This window comes from Anarhichas minor, unplaced genomic scaffold (genome assembly GCF_050575085.1).
Source record: "Anarhichas minor isolate MPS153535 unplaced genomic scaffold, ASM5057508v1 ptg000136l, whole genome shotgun sequence".
NCBI lineage: Eukaryota > Metazoa > Chordata > Actinopteri > Perciformes > Anarhichadidae > Anarhichas > Anarhichas minor.
Window position 1 is genome coordinate 9,013,364 of NW_027466582.1, and position 22,233 is coordinate 9,035,596.

The 22,233-nt window shown below is 41.5% G+C and overlaps 1 protein-coding gene across 1 annotated transcript in view; it reads left to right on the top strand.

Moving 5' to 3' along the window:
• fndc1 (fibronectin type III domain containing 1) overlaps window positions 1-21,901 on the top strand; it is a 29,194-nt gene extending 7,293 nt beyond the window's left edge. The window contains exons 4-23 of the mRNA XM_076084571.1: window positions 1,888-2,133; window positions 2,325-2,423; window positions 2,678-2,795; window positions 2,914-3,101; window positions 3,696-3,803; window positions 4,176-4,364; window positions 4,464-6,202; window positions 6,251-6,569; window positions 6,751-6,866; window positions 8,463-8,574; window positions 8,755-9,108; window positions 10,407-10,463; window positions 11,465-11,617; window positions 13,939-14,175; window positions 16,817-16,925; window positions 19,562-19,641; window positions 19,919-19,948; window positions 20,852-21,013; window positions 21,101-21,223; window positions 21,786-21,901. Coding sequence (XP_075940686.1) covers window positions 1,888-2,133; window positions 2,325-2,423; window positions 2,678-2,795; window positions 2,914-3,101; window positions 3,696-3,803; window positions 4,176-4,364; window positions 4,464-6,202; window positions 6,251-6,569; window positions 6,751-6,866; window positions 8,463-8,574; window positions 8,755-9,108; window positions 10,407-10,463; window positions 11,465-11,617; window positions 13,939-14,175; window positions 16,817-16,925; window positions 19,562-19,641; window positions 19,919-19,948; window positions 20,852-21,013; window positions 21,101-21,223; window positions 21,786-21,901 — 4,655 coding nt within the window. The remainder of the gene's footprint in view (window positions 1-1,887; window positions 2,134-2,324; window positions 2,424-2,677; window positions 2,796-2,913; window positions 3,102-3,695; window positions 3,804-4,175; window positions 4,365-4,463; window positions 6,203-6,250; window positions 6,570-6,750; window positions 6,867-8,462; window positions 8,575-8,754; window positions 9,109-10,406; window positions 10,464-11,464; window positions 11,618-13,938; window positions 14,176-16,816; window positions 16,926-19,561; window positions 19,642-19,918; window positions 19,949-20,851; window positions 21,014-21,100; window positions 21,224-21,785) is intronic.
• The last annotated feature ends 332 nt before the right edge of the window (window positions 21,902-22,233 follow it).

The window sequence follows — 22,233 nt, forward strand, 5'->3', positions numbered from 1 at the left end:
ACGTTTATCGTCAGACTAGCAAATATATATATACATACAGTATGTATATATATATTTATGTATGTATATATACGTATATACACATACGTATATATATAAATTGCTATTGGTTTGCCAGTTAGCTAGCTAACTGTCTTAGTCAGATGAGACTTATTCCTGCCTCCAATGACGCTCAGCCACTGCAAGTTGTTTGTAATAATTAAATTGTGGCTGAACTGAGCAAAGTAACCAATCCCACTAATTTATTTTTGCAAAGTTTAGATTTGCTTTTGAAGCTGGTGAAATGTCAAAGATGGTGGATAAAAACCTTGCTTTCTTCAGCTGTAAGCACACACATTCTTTAGCATCCGCCTGAACACACTGAGGTGGGTCTCCGCTGTAGCAGTGGTATGTCTGTCTGCCTGGAGGCCAGCCTCACAGCACCTCCGACCATCGAGCTTCCAGGAAAAGAAAGAAAGGATTTGGCAACTGTGAGCACTGCGGAGTCAATGGTTTAGTGGTCTGCGGCATGGTCACCGGGGCCAAACTATGCACTGTGACAGCTTTCCAGAGAGAGAAAAAGAGGAAGAAGAAAATAAGGAAAAGGAGATTTAGGCTGATTAAAACCAAATGTTTTCTTATTTAAGTCAGATAGTACAAGGAGAGACGGTCAAACAGGTACAGTGGATATGAGAAAGAGGATTGGGTCATTTTATTGCTTTCACAGTGTTGCCTCAGTAACAGTCAAAAATGTCTTTGACTGATAATATAATAAACACAAAGTTTGCAAGTTTCAAGTTCCTGAATCTTGAGTTTCTACATTTATTTCCAGGTCATTTTAAAATTATTGGAAAAAAAATGGCAGTCCGGAAATACACAATTGAATTTTAAGAAATTAAGATTTAAAAGCAAGCATGCAAGCAAAACACTAAAGCAACTGTCAACAGTAAGTAGGCTATGTGATTTGTAGTAAATTAAATAAAACTGGCAACAAGAATGGCTTGATCCTGTTACGTTGAAGTTGAAGTTTAACTGGCCCCCAATATGAAGGTAAATTTAATTAACTCAGGTTAAATCCACATCTTCACATCCTCTTTGTCATGTTTGTATCCCCCACATACACGGTGTCGTGGTGGAAGTCCACCAACACTAAAACTCCACCTCTCTCGCTTTTTAAGCCATAGCTGAAGAAAACGTTTTGGGTGTGGTGGCCTGTTGGAAAACTTTTCACAGTTGGCCCACCCTACCTGTTTGTTCTCTTTCTTTCTGTCTGGCAAAGGAAAACCACATCAAAGCATTTTTTTTGTCATAACCACTTTTAATTTCGTCAAATCCATTTTCTTACATGAGCTGACCTAGCAGTACTTACCGAGGCTGTGCATGCAACTATTCTGATGGGAAACTGGGCAGATCCTTCTCATCTGACAGTGATTATGAGAAGCAGATGAATGAGGGATGGAGGGAGGAGAGGAAAGAAAGAAGAGTTTTTATTGTTTTATGCCAATGCTATCGCTCAACACTGCAGCCAGATGAGGGGGATTGTCTGGCTGTCTGAGTAAATGTCCGAGTCTTTATCCAAGATGGAGTCACCAATAGGAAGCAGGACAAGTTGGAGCAGATAACAGGGGACATGGTGCAGTTCTGCGGCATGTCTCTTGTGTGACAACTGGGCATGTAAACTGACACTGTTGGATGAAAGTGAAATGTAATTCTGTGTTTATCACTGTACGGATGTGTCTTGAGTGGAGCAATTATATTCAATTAATTTTTCCATGGCAGTTAGATTCAACAAGACCCCAAAGACAAATCCAGCACAGATCACAGATTATGATTGAACTACGGGGTCATAAAGGTAACATGAACTCTGGTGCCCTCTGACTTTTGCCCTCCATTATCATCCACCAACAGGTCAAGCCAGGTCTCCACAAACTGCTGCCAGAAATCAGCTTCCATTACAGCGGGCCACCAGGGTGAACAGAACAGCCCACCCATTGGGAGTGTCTAATACCAGGACACACAGGAGGGCCCCTCAGTCCTCCTCAGGTCCCAGGCAGCCTGAGAGAGCTTTGCCAGGAGCTCCCCCGCTGGAAAGGAGACGCCAACACCACACCAAGCCTCAATCTGACCAGAGAAACCGAAACACACCAAAACTAAGTAAGAGGACTCACATTCTACACCCTTAACCACCAGATTGAAGAGCAAAGCTTTCAGTTCAAGTAAAATATGAGGCTGAAAAGACTGGCAGATTCCAAACTACATTTTGCAGATGTTGTCATTAAATGTATAAATCTTTAGTGTCCATAGTGTAAACCCTGGCCGTGCCTGGTATCCCTTTCTATTCATAGCATCTGAGTCCGTTCATGTGGTGTCACTGCAGGCACAGAAAGCCCCGGGCCAGAGCGCAGCCGCCAACAGAGCAGTCACAACCAAAATAACTACACCAGGTACTTGCAGGTTTACAGAGAATCACTGCATTCCTCTACACATTTATCTGTCTTATTTGCATTATAAATATCTCAAAATACCTCATCAATATCTATGTTGTTGCATGATTTTTGTTTGTCACATTGGCATAAATGTGAGAACCACAGGCCGTCCAATAACCACATTTAATGACCTTAGGGGTGATTTTAATATTGGTTTGGAGCTCGACATTTTTGTCTTTACGTCTTTGTGTGTGTCTATGTCTGTTGTCCAGAGCCACCGGAGTACGAGGCCCAGGACATCGGTGTCAGGGTCATGTCTCCTCAGTCAGTCCTCATCTCCTGGCTTGATCCTGCTGTTGAGATGGGAAAGGTCGGCCCTGGGGTAATCAGGTGGGGATCTGTTGAAGTGTGTGTGAAAGAAAGTGAATTAATAAAAAAGATTGACTGAGTAAGAGAGAGCACTTGACCTTCCACTGGAGTAAAACATCCCTTTTTTTTCTTAACCCAGATCCTACACAATTAGGTACAGGGAGAAGGGCGAGTCAGCACGCTGGGAGTACAAGGACAGCCACCAGAGGAGGATGATGATAGACACCCTGTCTGCTGACGGCATGTATGAGTTCTCTGTCCGCATCTCTCAGGGAGAAAATCATGGAAAGTGGAGCATCTCTGTCTTTCAAAGGACCCCTGAGTCAGGTACGCACATGCAGCCACTGCCTGCCGAGAACAGCTTATTGAATATAATTTTGTAGGTCAACTTAGGAAAAGTGATGAGTTGTGAGTCAAGAGGAAAAGCTATAGAAAGCCAAAGCCCAGCATTTTCCCTAGAATATAAAAAGATAATTTATTCTTGTGGAAAAAAATTCAATGTTGCAAAACTCTGTCAGTTAGCTCTTGTCTACTTATGTCCTCAATACCACACTTCATCGCGTTCAATGCCTATTTGATATTTGATTCCAGCTTTGGCTGCAGCTCTGTCATGGTTGCAGCTTTTAAATCATGCCATAGCAGATCCTGAGCTGCGGTTCATTAGAATGTTAGCATTTACTGCCTGGCTAACAGCTTAGATATCAATCCGTAGTTCCATTCATAATCTCAAAGGAAGGTTCCTGACAACGTATGGCAACAGTACTTCTCTCAGTTGAAGCCTCTTGGCACAAACTCACTGTTTTTACATTCTTTAAGCAGCAATTTCCTCACCCTATTGCCTCTATTCTGCTTCTGGTTTCTGTCCTGCTGCTCCCCTTCTCACTGCTGTCTTGACATTCACTTGTTTTCCTCACTTGCTAGCACCATCTGGGCCACCAGAGAACTTTGAGGTCAAGCCACTACGAGGAAAAGGAACTGCTGTCATAGCAACATGGGATCCACCTGAAGAACCCAATGGGAGGATAAGAGGTCAGGCCGGAAGAATAAATTAATACATTTTTGCAATTAAATGAGTATAAATATATCCTTGGTATTTATTTTCTGCCGTGATAGTGCCCCCAAAATTAAAGTTTGCCAGTGGTCATAAATATTTGGTTCCCACTGACAATGTTGGTACTGTAATTGATTGGCACATGTAATAATGAAAATCCTAAATACTAAACATCAGGGTAATGTACAGCAAGCTGAGGTCACATGACTACTTGATGCATACCCATTGTTATATGAGTTTGTTGGGAAAAGGGCAACAATTTCTGTATGCACTTTTGAATTTAAATTTTTTTCCTGAATGGTCACACTACCTCTCTTCACAACAGTAATTTATGCTCTACCTACACACAGAGTACATCCTGTCTTATGCTCCTGCTATGAAGCCATTTGGAATGAAAAGTGTGACGTACCGTAGCAGCAGCAGCACAGCCACCGTAGATGGTCTCACACCAGGTGATCGGTACATCTTCAAGATTAGAGCCACCAACAGGAGGGGTCAGGGACCACAGAGCAAGATCCTCAGTGTTGTCATGCCGGGATGTAAGCCCATTTCACTATAAACAGTATGTGTGGGCCTGTAGGCCTATGCTTCAAAATTTGATTAATCCTGTATTCATGACAATTTTTGTCTACTGCCAGCCAGCAGCGCTGCCTCGTCGTTCTCAAAAACCAAGGACAGCCGCAGGACTATCCACACTCCTTCCAAACAGGATACCGACCATGATGAACCTGACCTCCAGTCAAGAAAGGTGACAGAAGAACCAACCACACCCCCTCCGCCACGCTCTGGCTTACCTGTCAATAGGCCTGTACGCCCAGTTTCCCAGTCACGCTCCTATCACAGCATCTTGCCCTCTGTAAGGGGCTCAGTCAGGAACACAGTGAACAGAGGGTCATCCAGAGGAAGAGCTCAAGATAGAGAGGATGAGGAGGAAGAAGAAGAGAAAATATACACAACGGCATCTCCAGTAGAAGAGACGACAACCATGGAGGTTGTACCGGAGACAAAAGAACCGGACAATAATGTTTCTCCTGAATTTGAAGATGAAGCGGGATATGATGAAGGGCCTCTGACTACTGAGCGCCCCAGCCTCAAGGTTTCGACGCCCTCCCCAATTAAACCCCGTCCCAATCATCCACCCAGGAGGCCCATTAAGATCAGGGTCCATCAAAAACCAGGATCCAAAGCTGCTTCCTCTTCTTCGTCTAACTCTTCATCCTCCTCATCTTCCGATAAGCCCAGCACAACACATACTAAACCCTCCTCTACAGTTGTAAAAGAGACCAATTCACAGCAGACAGAGGCTACATCTGTTGGAAGAGGTTCGGTGTCAGCGGGGCGCACCAAGGGGTCTGGGTTGGGCTCTAGAAATGGTTACAGTCGAAGACATCCTGGAAATGTGTTTAGAGGGAATTCAACTCGAATGCTGAACGGTTATAAACCTGCTGTTACCTCACAGTTGAATTTACCAAGCAGAACTCCAAACCAAGCAACTTCAAACACACATAGCTCAGCACCATCACAGTCCACTTTACCAGACAGGACATCACCTGAGCGAGACACAACACACAGGGAGGGAAATTATGACAGCAATAACAAAGACACAGACGCAGAAGCAATCAAAGTTGAAGAGCCTACTTCAAACTCTAAACCACAACCCACAGAGGAGGAGAGAGGGGAGGAAGAGGCAAAGGAGGAGAGCAGTAATGAAAAACCTGTGGTTTCTCGTACCAGAATTAGCGCCTCATTTGCTGAAAGGTTCCCTTGGCTAGCTACCCGTTACCCTGGCAGGTTTGGTTCTGGGACGAGAGCTTCATCACCCAGGCAGGATGGTAGGAGCTCCTTGACCAGGACATCATCCTCCATGGGGGCTGGTAGACCTGTCTTGAGGGGGACACCCACTAGGGTGTCAGGGGCCACAGGTGCTGCAGGAGTATCCACGATACAGGAAACTAGTGACGATCTGAGGACTCATGATTCACTAAAGAATGGGGTGGGTTCAGTAAAGCCTTCTTTGACCAATATAAATACAGCCTCTAGTGATGCTAGAAACCCAACTACCTCCTCCTCTTCATCATCTTCCTCTTCAGCAGCAACTTCTTCAAACTCTGATTCCCATTATTCTTCTGGTAGACACAGAGTCTCAAATCAGCCAGTCCCTAGAGAAACCTCTAATGGCAATAATAATGATCATAATGAGGATTATCTCGATGAAAGGAGTAGAGAAATCAGTGGAAAAAATGATAAAGTTGCTATAAATCCAGCTGACCCTAACAGACATGTAGAGGACAATGACAGTGTGGAAACAAGGGAAACTTTTTCCAGGACAAGACCTGGATCACCGTCTGGAGGCACTCAAACTTATCGTCGTCCTGGTGTGGGGGGGAACGGGAGGGTACACTCTCCTCTGCTTGCTAACCGACAGTTTGGTGGATCTCGGCTTCCCATCAGACCACAGCCAGCACAGAACTCAAGGATGGGTTCTTCAACGTCCGATTCCTCCTCATCATCATCTGACTCTTCTTCCTCAAATTTGCCACGGCCAGTTTTGACCTCAGATCGCGATGTTGGTAGTGGTACTACTGTGACAAAGACAGGGGGATTAATTGGAGGCAACTCCCAGTCTACATCGTCATCCTCAGCATCTTCATCATCATCTAGGGGCCAGGGAGGTCGGCCTCGCTATCCCATTGTCAGAGGGAAACCAACCAACGGAGGACAACTCAAGCCTGCAAATGGAAATGGTAAAGTGCATGTGATTTAAAGTTGCTGCCAGTGCCACTGCCTGCTACTGTATTACTCAAAAGGTGCAAGGATTTGCTTCGGGAAAAAGCTAACTGATCAATCATTTGTAGATGTTATGATACAGTAATCAGTTCATTATTTAGTAACAAAATAACTTTTCTTGAATCATATAATTGTTAGGTAAAAATGGACGACCAAACCTGACAGCAACAAATGATGAAGATTCCTCTTCCTCTCATGGAACCAGCAAGGCCGTTGGTCAAAAGTTTATCACAGGACCTGATGGAATCAAATGGGTAACTATGTTTAATGGTTTAGGGATTGTAACAATAGATGTAATCTTACAATTTTGATGCATATTGTTCTTTTGGAGTGGCATGATGTAATTTATCATTTTAAGGAACAGTTCAACATTTTGGGAAATGCACTTTTTTGCCGAGTTTGATTTGAAGAGTGCCACTCTAATATCTGTGCAGTAAATATGAAGCTACATCCATCAGATGATTAGTTTAGCTTAGCATAAGGACTGGAAATGGGGAAACAGCAGGCATGGATCTGTTAAAGCAGTGGTTCCCAAAGTGGGGGTCGCGACCCCTAGGGGGGGCGCGGTGGTACTACAGGGGGGTCGCGGCTTCATCACCAACCCACACACACAGACGCACACATACACCGGTAAAACAATATAAAATAACCGACGTGACATGCACTGTGTTCCAACCACGCCACCAGAGCGGCTCATGTCACAGACCGACTGTGGCAAAACCAGCGAGAGCGAGAGCGAGCGCGCGCGAGCGAGAGAGCGAGCGCGCGCCCGAGCGAGAGAGCGCGAACGAGCGAGGGAGAGAGAGAGTGAGGGAGCGCGAACGAGAGAGAGACACACAGCGACACAGAGCGAGAAAGATACGGAGCGACAGAGAAAGATAAAGATTGGAGTGGAGAAAGACTACCCACTACTAGGCCAAAGAGCTATGGGCATACTGTTGCCTTTTGCCACATCCTATTTATATGAAACAGGGTTTTCTGCAGTTGCTGCAATGAAGACCAAATACAGATCAAAGTTGAACATTGAGAATGAACTGAGAGTAGCTATCTCCAACCAGCAACCCCGCTTTGACAAAATCTGTAAAGCAAAGCAAGCCCACACCAGTCACTGATTGATATATATGAATAGGAATATACATAGGAATATGATCACAAAATAATATGGTCCATGTAGACCTGCACACCTTGTTCATAATTGTGTTATTTTATTGTTTGAGAAAACCTGCTGTTCAATGTGAGGAAATACAGTATATGTTGTTTGCACTTTGTTTGAAATTAAGTTAATTGTATTTACAAATTATTTTATATATTTTTTATTTTATATATATTTTATTATTGCTATTTTTTTTCCCAGTTAAACAAACTGAAGAATAAACTGTGAAGTGATATGTACTTATTTTAGAAAGAAATAAAAATATTTTATACAGTTCATGCATTATAATGCAATTCATTAAAAACCAAGAAAAATTTGGGGTCGGGTTGCGGGGGGGGGGGGGGGGGGGGTCGTCCAATGTTCCTATATCATCAAAGGGGGTCTTGACAGAAAAAGTTTGGGAACCACTGTGTTAAAGGGTAGTCTTCCATGGTAGACAGAGGCTGTTTCCAGTTATTTGTGCTAAGATAGTTTTTTGGCTGCTGGTCTAGTCATCTAACGAAACCAAAACGTTGAACTAATGTCTTTCAAATGTCACAGATCTATATTTCCCATTGTAATGGTTGACTGAATCTGTTTATACTACATAGTGAACTTCAGTGAACTTCACTAAATTTCCCAGTCAGGATGAGGCAGTTATTACATTTGTATCTATATGAATTGCTGTATAGATTTGGCAAACTTTTTTTCTCTCCAGGTAGTAGACTTGGAACAGGGGGTTCTTATGAACGAGGATGGTCAAGTTCTCCAGGACTCCCAGGGCAGGCCTAAGAGAGTGGTGCTTGGAGAAGACGGACACACGATTTTTGGTGATAAGCTTCTGTCAACCTTGCACGACATTTAAACAAACAGTATACAGCTTGAATATATGAAAAAAAAAATAGCTTGAATCGTTCTCATTATTCGTTTACTGTTAACAACAAAGTAAGCTGCAAGAATACATTTTATGTTGACCCAACTCTTTGCTTCTCCACTCCACCTACCACCAGACCACATGGGTAGTCCTCTGTTAAACCAGGAAGGTATAGCTCTGTTTGGCCACAGCCGAGAAAGCCTGCCTGTGGTCAATCCCAAAGACAAGGTCCTCATGGTTGGAGGGAAACCTGTACTTGGCTTGGACCTTCCTCACCTCAGAACCACCACCAGCACCAGGGCTCCTACCACCACCACCACCACCAGGGCTCCTACCACCACACCTGAACCCACCACCACTGACTGGATCATAGAGGAGTCTACCACTGCACCGCCATTCCCAACCTGTCCACCTGGAACCTTCTCCAAAACAGATGAATACGGGAATCCAGCACTGGATGCAGAAGGAATATTGGACTGTTATCCAGAAGGTAAGACTTTGAGAAAGACAGACCTGAAAGTCATTATAACGCACTGCAGACAGCATTTTAAAAGATTATTCTAGGAAGAGATTCATGCTAAAGGAATGAAACAAAATACTGCAGTGCCCCAACTCGCAACATAGCTTAGTAAATAGATTTTCCGCATAACTGAATTCAAGTTCAGTGAATCATTTTAGAGCCAGAATAGTGACTTCACTAAATTGCTTGGTTGTATTGTTTGTCATATCCATCCAGGCCAGGGCCATGAGTGTTTCCTGTCTGTGCCCACAGAGTCCTATAACTTTACAACTGTGTGTGCCTTAACTGTGTGATCTGGTCTGTGTGTGTGTGTGTGTGTGTGTGTGTGTGTGTGTGTGTGTGTGTGTGTGTGTGTGTGTGTGTGTGTGTGTGTGTGTGTGTGTCTGTCTGTGTGTCTGTGTGTGTAGATGTGAGACCACAGAAACCACATCCAAGTCTCCACATCTGGTGGCTCAATGCGGTCAGAGTACTGCTGGTTTAAACATACTACGAGCTGTCAGTTGCACATTGCCATTTGTGTTATTGTACAAAGACAATGAATGAAATATACTGAAAACACATGCATGGACACACGAACCACGGGTATTATAGTTATTACATTACACATGGTGGAACATTTGAAAATAATTTAACTGAACCAAGCCTGTAATGTCAGAATTTTAGATTTGCAAACAACCAAAACACTCAAAAGTATTTAAAACATAAAAGTACCCCATACATACACCAAAACAAATCTAACTATGTGAGCACAGAGCTTCCATTGTTATTTGTGTTTCATTATGAACTTAACATAATTTGTAAATGTACAAGTATTTGGTTTTGGACTAACACACAAGAAAATCTTGCCAAGCAATACATCGATTTCTAGTGTGTGGATCCTACAAGCAGTGATTTCTATTTGAGAAAGAAACAAAGTAATGATGATTTATATCTGCAGTGTAGTTTCTGGGATATTGTTCTTGTTTGTTGTTATAACAACTGATAAAATCCAGAAAAAGCTTATTATACTGCAAACTGATACAGCTGAAGTCTAAAATAACATGATTTGAACACTTTTTTTCCTAACTCATACAATTAAGTTCACTGAAATCTAGCCAGAGTTACATTAGTGTCAAAATGTGTATTAGTGATTCCACCCACAGCATGTATTCAAGTAGGTTTGTCTATATGGAAGCTTGGGTGTACATGTCAATGTGTGTATGCTAGCTCAGAAATATATACATGATCATGTGAGATTGATGCTACAGCTTGTTCTACTTCTCTGACAGAGGAATCCTCAGGAATGGAAATGGACTACATGCCTGATGCTTTAGTTCTTAAGAAAGGTATTGGCTGAGTTTGGCTTCGGACCGTCTTACCGCTACTGGGCTTAACTACATTACATGCTCATTGTTTGTTGACTGTTTACTACATTGTTTGTTTGTTGTCTGTTTATTTGTCATCCTGTCTCTTCCTCTTTGCCTTGCGTGTGGTCTTCACTTTGTTTCTCTTCTTGTATGTTTGTTTGGCCTGGTCTCGGTTCACGGCTGGGGTTTTTGGATATTTTTCCATTATGGTCTGCTTTTAATCACATTTGTTCCAAAAACTTGACCATGTGGACTGCATTACTAAGCTGAAGAGAATGCCCTGGCTTATGATCGAATGCAATGTATTTGCTGTTGTAAATGTTGCTTTGTAATGTGATAGATGAACCTCAGCTTCAGCTGAACACCAGCTGAGTGGAAACTGCAGCATTTGGTTGATGTGAGCCATTGTTCTAGTTTCACTACATGTGTTAGGATCTATCAAAGATTATGTTGCATGTGAGCAGCATTTGATATTTGCTTTCTTTTTGGGGTTCTGCTAGAGAAGACACATTGAGTATTACAATATTTTCTTAGCATTTCCCTGCCATGGCTCAAAGCTGGTTGCATGAGTGTGGACCATGATGTAATGCCAAGGCCCACTGATGTGGGACAGGGGAAAAAAACAGCAATGAAAGCAGAAGAAACTAATTGGATTTCCCCCATTTGTCAGCCTTGGAGACTTGTGAAATGGCCGTTGTCGTCAAGCCCCCCTCGTATGGAAAATATGGGGAGCAAATCATTACATAAGAATACATATTTGGGTGGTAGGGGTAGAGGAGGTTATTTCAAAGTGAGCTCACACATCTGCCCACAATTCATTAAATATATATTTTAATCTATTCATTAAATCTATGTATTCCACAGATCATGGTGCCAATTACAAAGGATTAATGAAACACATCAGCATAATATAGAATTTGGATGTAAATAATGTAAATGTATTTGAATCAAAAGCTCACTGACACATGTGTTGTTGCTAGATGAGCTTTTTGTCCAGACCACCTTGCCCCCAACAACCACCACCACCACCACCACCACCACGACAGAGATCCCGACTCCAGAGCCAGACACCAGACCATCCAAACATGGCCCATCATCGGCGTTTGACCTCAGTGGGAAGAAGCGATTCACAGGTACTCAAAGACTGAAATGAGTGTGTCTCAATCAACAAGAGTATCTTGAATATTTGATTCAAATTGGTTCCATCCATCCGTAATTAGATCAAAATAACAAAGTTCACTGAGGACACATTGTTCAGGCTCTCCAGACATGATCTCAGTAAACTTCAGCCCCCTGCTTTCTTTTACTGTTCCTACGTGCTTACTTTGGCCTCTCATACTATATCACCTCATCTGGTTGCACAAACAGTCCACAATATTCTCATGACAGAAATAAAGATAGCATCTACTCGACTCCAACTTTAAAAAAAAGACATAATGTCAGAGTTCCTTTCAATAGCGCTATGTTTAATGGCTGCACTTTTTGTTGTGTTTCAGCTGTTGAAATAACAATTGTGAAGATACTGCAACCGTTGCAGTATCTTGCAGTGCAACCACAGACTTTAATAGTACATATTTAGATAAATACCAGTAAGTACTCACTATATAGCTTTGGAAGTTTATCGATGCGTTGAAAACCAAGATATAATGGCTTTTGGTCCTTAGGATTGGTCATCCTACACTTCCCATAATGCAACTCAGGCCAAGATGCATGACAGATGACGCATCAATGATTTTTTTCAGACTGAACAAAGATCGTTCCAGAGCCATGGCAGACTTCACAAGCTGTGCAACACATCCCATAGCAAGTATTTTGACTTTGACATTTAAAATTGGCTGAGTGTAAAGTAATGCACACTTTCTGACCGATCAGAATCAGTGGTTATCATTCTAAATGCAAATGAGTGCCAAGCCTGTTACTAGTCAAACAAAGTGGATAAAACCTTGAGTAACGGCGTCACCATCGTTCATTGAAGAATTAAATGCAACTTGTTACTGTCACAGTTGTAGGGATCTTTGTGTGCAACCTTTTATATGGGTAGATGTATGGCTGTGTCTTTACCAGTGCAATGTCAGAGCTATCAGTATCATCTGCTCCAGAAGCAACAGTGGGACAATAACATGGCTTACTCTGGACACCATCTTTCTTGGTAAACGATGACTGCCTTGTGATTCCCTCACATAGAGCCATCTGAAAGCTGTTTTATAAATAAAAAAAGATAGAGCGGTGGAAATCAAAAAAGTTAAGGGTGCTGACCTCAGCACTGAGAGAAGCATTTGTTGGCTATCCACTTTCATATTTATTAGTTTAACATAGTTTAAGTTCACTTCAGCAGCCTGCCAGTCTACTGACATGATTTGTATCACTCTCGCTCACTCACTCACTCACTTATTTGATCATCCTGCTTGAGATAATAATGCTTAGCAGTTGCATGAATCTGCTTTACAGTTAGATCCAGATGTATGAACGTAGCCAGAGTGGACTAGAAAATCTGTTCCAGGATGTTTGGACTAACAGAACGCTATTTATGCCTTACTGGACTGATATTAGAATCATTATGTGAACTGTCCTGATGCTGTTTCCCAGTGTCATTTGATCCATGTCTGGCTCACACATGACAGTTTTTGTCAGTGTTTTTGGATTTGGCTTTTCAACAAGCAGAATAAGACAGACAGAATGACACATAAACAGAGCAAAACATCTGGATCTTCTGTGTGTATGAGCCTGCACTGATCCTTGACATGTGGATGCTGTTCAGAAATGCAGCCTTACAAGCACCCTGTGTATAGACAGACACATAAATCTGTTTACCTTGACGACGGATCATGTATTTCAGTGTATGAGTGCGTAATATATAAGCCATATGATTGCATATACACATACAGTAGGAGCTTGCGAAAGCCTAAACCCATACAGCCTCACAGACTGTGTGTTGTTGTGTAGATAGGCTACTGACATGTGTTACACTCTTGGCGTGTGCAAAGGGACAATCATCTGGGGAGCTAGGAGCGACTCCAGGCTCCAGTGGCTCCGTTTAAATCGCAGTCACACTAGGAATAGTGGGATAACTGAAGTGTTCACAGCTGTAAGTCCAGCTGGCTTTTTCCAGACTTCTTTGAAAACAAACAAAAAAAGACAAAAGGCGCTGGGGAGGAAACAAAGGAAAGATTGTGGGTATTCACATGAGCGTACCCACTTTTAAAAAGGACTACAAACAAACCTCAAATTAGGCTATGTCAAAATGACTTACTGGAAAAGTTAAAATAGTATGACCTAGAAAAGTATTAACATCTTTAAAATTCTGTTACATACAAAAGTTCGTGCCATTAACATCAATGATTTTAATAAATAATGCAAGATAAATATTGGTATTTATTATTAATTGCCTATATGAGGCAATTACGTAGCTAAAATAAATAACTTCTCCTTTCCATTTCATTTTTCTTGACATCAGCTCCCTATGTGAACTACATCCAGAAGGACCCGGCTTCTCCTTGCTCCTTGACGGAGGCTCTGGAGTATCTTCAGGTTGACGTCCTGGAAGACCTGATGGAGAAGGACAGCCTGGCAGCCAATCAGAATCAGCCTCCCAAAAACAAGCCTCATAACCTCACTGTGGTCGCCATGGAGGGCTGCCACTCATTTATCATCCTGGACTGGGGTCGCCCACTGAAGGATGATATGGTGTCAGGTAGGAGATGTTTTGCCATAACTTAAAGTCCAGGTAAAGTCAAATCTAAGATGTGTTTCTAAACACATTATACATGTCGGCCGCTGCATTGGTTGGCCAGTGCACCGTCACAAAATCCATAAAGTTTTTACCAGCCGTCTGGCCCGCTCTGTGTTCCTGTCATATGGTGCACATGAGAGCATGCTACATGCGTGTTCCAGTTAAACTTGTGCTTTCGTCATAGTCTCCAGCGTACCCTACTCCGTTGTTACTGTTTGCCGATGTTTATCAGTGGAGGAATTGTTTTGAGCGTTGCAACCCACATGAAATGACTTGTTTCACAGTCAGAATTTAATCAATTCGGTCGGATAACATTTTGAAAGTCTAGAAGAGCAGCAGAATTTTTTTATAGCATAGGGCTTAACCGTAAGTTAGCTGTGGCTAACAACACATTTTTCTATGATGTGACAAACACATATTGATTTTCCCTTCATCTATACTTGAAAGTTGAACCATTTAAGCAAATACATTATTACACGCACAGCACATTCTTGGTGTTTTTTTTGTGGTTAATAATGTATTAACTTTTATGTAGTTCTCTGCTGTGATTGCACGCCAGTCGTACGCCACTAAACCGTTGTAAAAGAAGAGAGCTTTAATTGATAAAAACGTGAAGTAAATATGGCATTATTGTTTGTTTCATGGTATTTATTGGAGGAACGTTGCAGTAAACACGTTCCTTTTGTCTGCCACTGGTATTTGTCTCCGTTTCACCAACCTTTCATGTTAACATATGTTACCAACATCCCTCCTGAGTCAGATTTTAGGATCTTATTCCAGCAGTTTAATGTGAATAAATCAGGAAAAGGTCGCATTGAACACAGGGAATAGGGCTCTTAAGCTCCTACAGAGTTTCTCAGGGAAAACCAAAATTCCTTTGACCTAAAAAATAAAGGGGGGGGGGTTCTGGGACAGAGCAGAGACTGAAGATAACAGCATAGTGTATGACACGTGGTGGGCTATCAAAGGTAGCAGCCTGGCTAGCTACAGAGGCAGTACGTTTTCTTTGGCAGGAAAACACTAGCTCCTGGTCATGATTTGGGCTCATCTGTCCACAGATGTGTAAAACAGAGAGTTGGTCTTTACCACCACTGCTGTTTTCTTCCCCACTTTCTTTCCATCTGCTCTCCCTGGTGTATCCTCTCTGCTCACACACACACACACACTATCTTGACGCTTTCTGCATAACTTTAATGCATTTTTGCACTTAATTTGTCTGGAAATTATTTGCGCCAACACTATTTTCTCCCATTTCTTACATACCATGCTACATTCCATAAACTAATTTATTTAAGGTTTATGACGCTGATGTACGGTTGGTTTCTCTGCTTTTATGTGTGATAAAACAGTTTCAGTCATACTAACTTTTATGTGAATGTATGTATTGTGTATTGCAAAGATATACACTGTAAATACAGCTGAAATTATCTGCAGGTGCAGTTCACACATGCAGATACAATCACAAGGTACTGTTTTAGTTATTAGGGCGTGTTTGCACAACCGTGTCTTACAGTAGGAGTTATGGGTCACAGCTTTCAAAACAAGTGGATGGAAACAGCTATTAGCAAGTGGACTCAAGAGACGAGGGACAACATTGGCAAACTTTCTTTCTTTTTTTTACCTAAACCCAACTTCTGGTTCCGTTAACTCTGATGCATCGACGACCTTTTGCTTAAAGGATTTGGGCGAGACGTGCTAATTATTCACGGAGTATAATTAGTGTTGCACTTGGCTCAAAGGTCCAACTCCTTTGGAAACACTTAACACATGTACAGCTAAAGCAGAGAAAGAAGAGTAGGCAAGAGTCTACATATTACTCTATGAAACCTCAGTTTAACAATGTAGAATGGTGAATGAATGAAAAACCAAAAGACGAATAACAAAGTAGCAAGTATTTCCCTCCTCTCCTGTCAGCGGCCAGCTGTGTTGATATGGCTCCAGTAAAAATAGAAACTCAGACTCAAAAGTCCATTAGAAACAGTTGGTAGTTTGATGTGCAGCAGAGCTGTTATCCACAGTTTTAATGTGAGTGATTGAGCGCTGCGTGACTTGAGGTTGCTTTCCGGATTCTAAGGATTACTCTGAGAAGAAGAAAACACACTGCCAGGTTGGAGGACAGTCAGCATGACTTGCCAGGGCAACAGTTTTTCTTTGGTTAAATGTACGTATATGGCGGACCACCTACTCTCACAAAATAGTTGAAAGCATAAAATTAATGTGTAGGTCATGTGAGGCCAAGGTTGATCATGCAAAAAAGTTGCACAGGCTTTAGAGGTGCTGGGTTTGTTACATTTGGACTGAGCCAGAGTAGCTGTTTCCCCATTTGTGCTAAGCCAACCATACCATCTGCTGGCTTTAGCCTCATATTTACCTTATAGAGAGTGCTATCGACTGTCTCATTGGTAAGTGTAAGTGTAAATGTCTAAGTCTCAAAATGTGAAAGTATTCCTTTAATGGTGAACCTCAGGGTATTGTTTTGTTTCACATTGAAATGGATATAAACGTAAACAATGTCTTCCTAACTTATCGTCTGCAACAGTGATTTCTTTTTCAGTTCTTTTCTAACACCTAATGCCCGTTTATTCTGTATTGTTCCCTGCAGGCTACATGGTCCACAGCGCTTCATATGATGATGTCCTCAACAATAGATGGTCCACTAAACCCTCAAGCGGGTCCCAGCTGGCTTTGGAGAATCTCAAACCAAACTCTAGGTAACACATAAACCACCTGGTGTGTGTGTATATCATTGTGTATGCATAGTTACAATGCTTAGAGGGCGGTTGATGTTACAACGCTTTCATGTTCATTGATTCACAGTATCATCTCCCACATGGGAGTCATCAAAAAAGGGAACCTGACCTTATAGACAAAGATATGCTTTGTTGAAAGACCCCTTATCCTGACCTGCATGTAATGTTTACGATGAGGTTGCTGCCTCGTGTGCAGGTGCTTGGCTGTGGCTAAGTGTTTATATCATTAAGCCGTCATCGCATAATGCACAGAACATGCATTCTGTCTGGATGTCTGTATGTGGCTTCATGTATGCATGTGTCTGTTGGTATTATTCCATGTTTATATGGGAATCAGAGCAGAGTATGACTTGGATACTGATACTGTAATGCCTGTATAAGGTTTCGTAAAAACCCTCAGAGTGAAGTAAATCCGTTTGGCTAAATGGAAGCAGGTAAAAAAACATAAATACAGCACACACTATCTGACACTTCCACACAGTATACAGTCACCTAGGTCTGTTTCAATTATTAGAGCGTGTTTCCAAAACCCTGTTTTATGAGACACGGGTTACGGTTTTCAAAATAAATGCATGGAAACAGCTTTTAGCACTTGGGCCCATGAGAGGAAGGGAGAGTTGTTACCCCAAAACCCCCAAATTCTTGTTTCATTTATAGCTGTGCATTGAGCACCTTTTGCTTGCATGTAAATGATGCATGTTTTCAAATCCTCTAGCTTCTTTGCAAATGCGCTGTTTTTTTAGTCAATGTATGAAGCAAGTTATAAATTGTCTTCTAGTACTAGCTCAGAACTTGCAAGCTGTATGTCACTCAAGAATCTGGTGGAAAAACAGTTTCAGATGTGTGAGTTCATCAGGGATAGAAGAAGTATCCTCTTACCCAGTGGAGGCACACATTTGCTTGAGGTGTTATGATAAGTGTCTCATCTTGGGCCTTAGAAAGGCGTGGTTACTGTTGATTCTGGGATGCGACAGTGTTGGTATTTCCTATGCTGCAGGCTCCTTCTGCCTGCTGAGCTACACTAGGCCTCAGCGCACGTATGTAGATTCACATGTGGACAAATTGGATCCACAAGTTTTCCTGCTGATAAATGGAGTGAATTACAAAGGACATTATTTTGAATGCTTCCAGCTTGTGAGAGAATTTGCTGCGTTAGTAAATTGATTCTCTTCTTTGTTGGTCAGAGAAAACAAGGCGTTTGATGATGTGGCAACGTTTGTTTTTTGTGTTTTATTGTCCAAAAAGAATCCATTAGAAAATATACACCAGATGAGGTCTCATCGATGATGAAGATAATCATTTAGTTGTTGCTGTATTCGGGTTTCTCTTGCAAAATCGATCTAAACCTCTGATTAAATATATACATAGCCAATTTGAAACACTGGTTCATGCTTGTTTTTTTGTGTGTCTTAGAACAGTTTTCATTGAATATCGACTAGCGTACGTAGTTTTTGTGGCTGAACTATCATATATTGTATACTGAGGAGCATATAATATAGCCATGCTGAATCTGGCCTTGAGTGTGCAGTTGCCACATAGATTTTCATCTGAAGTGAAGACAAAGATCGATGCTCTGAATGAAGCTGAGAGCCCTCTGTATTGCACGTTTCAAAGGGCTAGCTCGGCTCAATGTAGAATTTCGTGGCCCATTCTCTGTTTTTATATTATGACTCACATTCTTTTTTTTTTCCTTCTCCAATTTCTTCTTTCATTACATCATCTCTCAGCAGCTGCCTTGCTGCCTTCTCTCACTCTCTGGCGATATATATTTTGGTCGCTGTTGTCACGTGGCTATGGTGATTGGATCCAGGCCTCGAGGCTGTACGTCGTGGAAGTTTTTTCCTAGGAGTTGACTGGCCATGAACTTACTGTATGCGACCTTGCCGAGTGAAAGGGAGCACATATGCGCACAATACTGCATTAATGAACACACACTTGCCCAAACACACCAGCCAGCTACAGTGGAAAACGTTTGCAAACTCTCTGTCACTGGGGTAGTTTTAATCTGATAGGATTTAATTATTCTCCACCATCCGGAGACTAAGTGAGCTCTCTGTGATGAATGTCTTAAGGACTCTTCCTCTCTTTCAACCCCCTAACATTTATAAATTTTCTTTCAGCATATATATATGCTGAAAGAAAATTTCAGCATATACAAGTAACAAGTAAAGCATAGGGATATTCTATCTCTGATACAAGTTACAAGTAACAAGTAAAGCATAGGGATATATATATATATATATATATATATATATATCCCTATGCTTTACTTGTTCCATATCCCTCCTTTCTTCTGTCTTTCATTTGTATCTTCTATCTGTTAATCTCCACTTGTCTAGATGCCTCTTTTTCCCCTCAGCGCCTTTCCCTCCTTCTCCCTTCAACACGAGCCAAATAGCCATTTTATTGTGCTGCGCTCACTTTGGATTCATACGAATAAAAAACAGACTACTCTTAAATCAGCATGAAGCATGCCCAGTCATCTGCTATGGTCATTAACATTTCCCTCACTTTCACACAGTCACAACAACACAGGCAGAATTACACTTTAACTCTCTCATGTAAATCCTTATGTTGTGTTTTTTATTTTTATCCAGGTATTACTTCAAAGTGCAGGCCAAGAATGTGTTTGGTTTGGGACCCGTCAGCGATACGCTCACCTATGTCACCGAATCAGGTGTGTAACCTGTCAACGCCTGCAAAGATAATTAGAGATCAACACTCAAACTAGCTTTAGATCTTCTGCTGTACTGCAGCATACAACGACAACGTTATGGTGACATTCATTGTATTGCAATGCAAGATATCCTTGCAGTGAAAGCAGACTAGCAGATTGACTCTGCGTTATGTGCATTATGGGTATTTCATTCTCAATATCAGGAGAATGCATTAAACCTGCAGTGCTGCCTGTTTGCTTTTCCTCCCTTGTGAAATGATCGCACTCTTTCTTTCAGACGATCCTCTTCTCATTGAAAGACCACCTGGTAAGTCCATACACCGACTGCACATCTCTAGTTTAAGGTCAACTCGCCATATCCTACCAAAGCTGCAGGTTTTAAAGAGGGAACCTTGGTGCTGTTAGGATTTAACCAATTTCACTACTGAACCATTTATGATCAGTAGTGATTGCTACTTTGTATAGGTATACTTTGTAAAGTTTAATCAGTAATAGGATTTGGTTATTGATATTCACTGCTAAATATTATAATGTGAGACATAAGTATTTTCTCCATTTTTTTATAAGACTTTATTTATAACGTACACATAATCACTCAAACTGCATACAAAACAAAAAACAAGACAAAACTCTAACTATATAACCTCATCTGCTTCCCTCTCTGGATCTTCCTTAAAGACAAAGGGCTTCACATGAGATATGAAAAGACATTAAGACAAGATATATAAATGGAGGATAATAGAAATTACAGTGCAGTGCAAGATATCAATAAATTATCCCAAATTTAAAAAAAAAAAGTATATTGCCAAACAGAAAAGTTTTAAACCTTGATTTTAAAGAACTGAGAGTTGAATCAAACCCCGAAGTTTTCTCTAGAGTTTGTTTTAAATATGTTTAGTTTTGCCTCTGGAGACAGTGAACCAATGATCCCCCAGACGATCTGAGATAAGCATAATTCAGCTCTATGTATAAAACACATGCCTTCTGGTTACCTTAGGACCTGGCCATTTAATATCTGACCATAACAGAAACAACAGTTTTGATTAAGTTTGATATACTGTTAAATATTATCTTCATTGTTCAGCTTTACACACAAAATTGATTTTATTCTCTCTATCGTCTCATCCTCCTCAGTGTATTCATGATGCGTCTATTCATAGGATGCATATTCTTTGCCACAACATGATGCATCTCCTCCTCTGCTCCTCAGGTGGGGAACCAATCTGGATTCCCTTTAGCTTCAGGTATAACTCAGCCCACAGTAGCTGTAAGGGCAGCCAGTACGTCAAGCGGACATGGTACAGGAAGTTTGTGGGTGTGGTTTTGTGTAACTCTCTGCGATACAAGATCTTCATGGGAGATGGTCTTAGAGGTAACGTATGACATCACCTACATTTAAACCTGTTATGGTCAGTACTTTTCCGAATGATGATACCCATTTCCCTTTTTCTATCGACAGAGCCCTTTTACAGTATAGGGGATACATTTGGCCATGGAGACGACCATTGTCAGTTTGTGGATTCCTACAGGGACGGAAGGACCGGTCCGGAATATCTCTCAAATTATCTGCCCTCAGCACAAGGTAAACAAGTTGCACATTTGTGGTCTTGATATTTAGATCTAACCTATTATGTTTTTTTTCCATGCAGTCTGGTCTCTCTGGCTCATTAGTGGACCAGATGCATTGATCGTATCTATGCAGAATGCAGATGTATTGTGTTGTTCAAATGAATACTTTTTAAAAGGACCTTAAAGGGTTTAGCATGTGTTAGCCCAAATGTCACCTGCTTTTCATTACTGCAGACCATTTTCCTCATTATACCTTAACTTCTTAAATTAAATTAATCTCAGAACTTCTTAGCCATTGTTTGTTTCAGGTCATGTCAGTACACAATGAGAATATTTGAAACTTGAGCATCATTTGCTGGTAGTTGGCTTTATTTCTATGAAAGTCCCATTGGCCTAATAAAGTTAAGTAGTTATGAAAACCTTCTCTTGTTGCTGTGTTTGTTGTGGTGGCTAACCGCCTCCCTTCCACTACAAGTGCTCAATACGAATGATATCCAGACACGCTCACTCTTTTTTGCTGTCGATACATTTCTGCAAATGACTATGAACAGCATTATCATTTCTTTCTCTTGCAGGATTTTATCGCGCCTACAGACAGCAGCCGGTTTCATTTGGAGTTATTGGTCGACGCACACCCCATCCATTCGTGGGCTGGTATGAATGCGGGGTGCCCATCCCCGGGAAGTGGTAAAACAGCAGGAGTAGGAGACATTGTTACCGTGGGCTTCTGTATCCTGCCGCAGGCTCTTACCGTCTCTGGTCCTGCCATTAAAAACAGACTTTTGCCTGCCACAATGAAATGACACCACTATGAATTCATAACAGCGTCACAGAAAGAGAATATAGTACTTTTTAAACAACTCAATGTATATCATTACAATGCACTTTTTTATATAAAGCAGTCTGTATATGAGGGGAAGAAATAAGCATGTGTGCTTTTGCTTAGTGTAACTCTGGCCTTAAAGTGTCCTTGTACTATTTCCAACTATCCTAAAGACAGGTGTTATTTATCTCATCAATAAT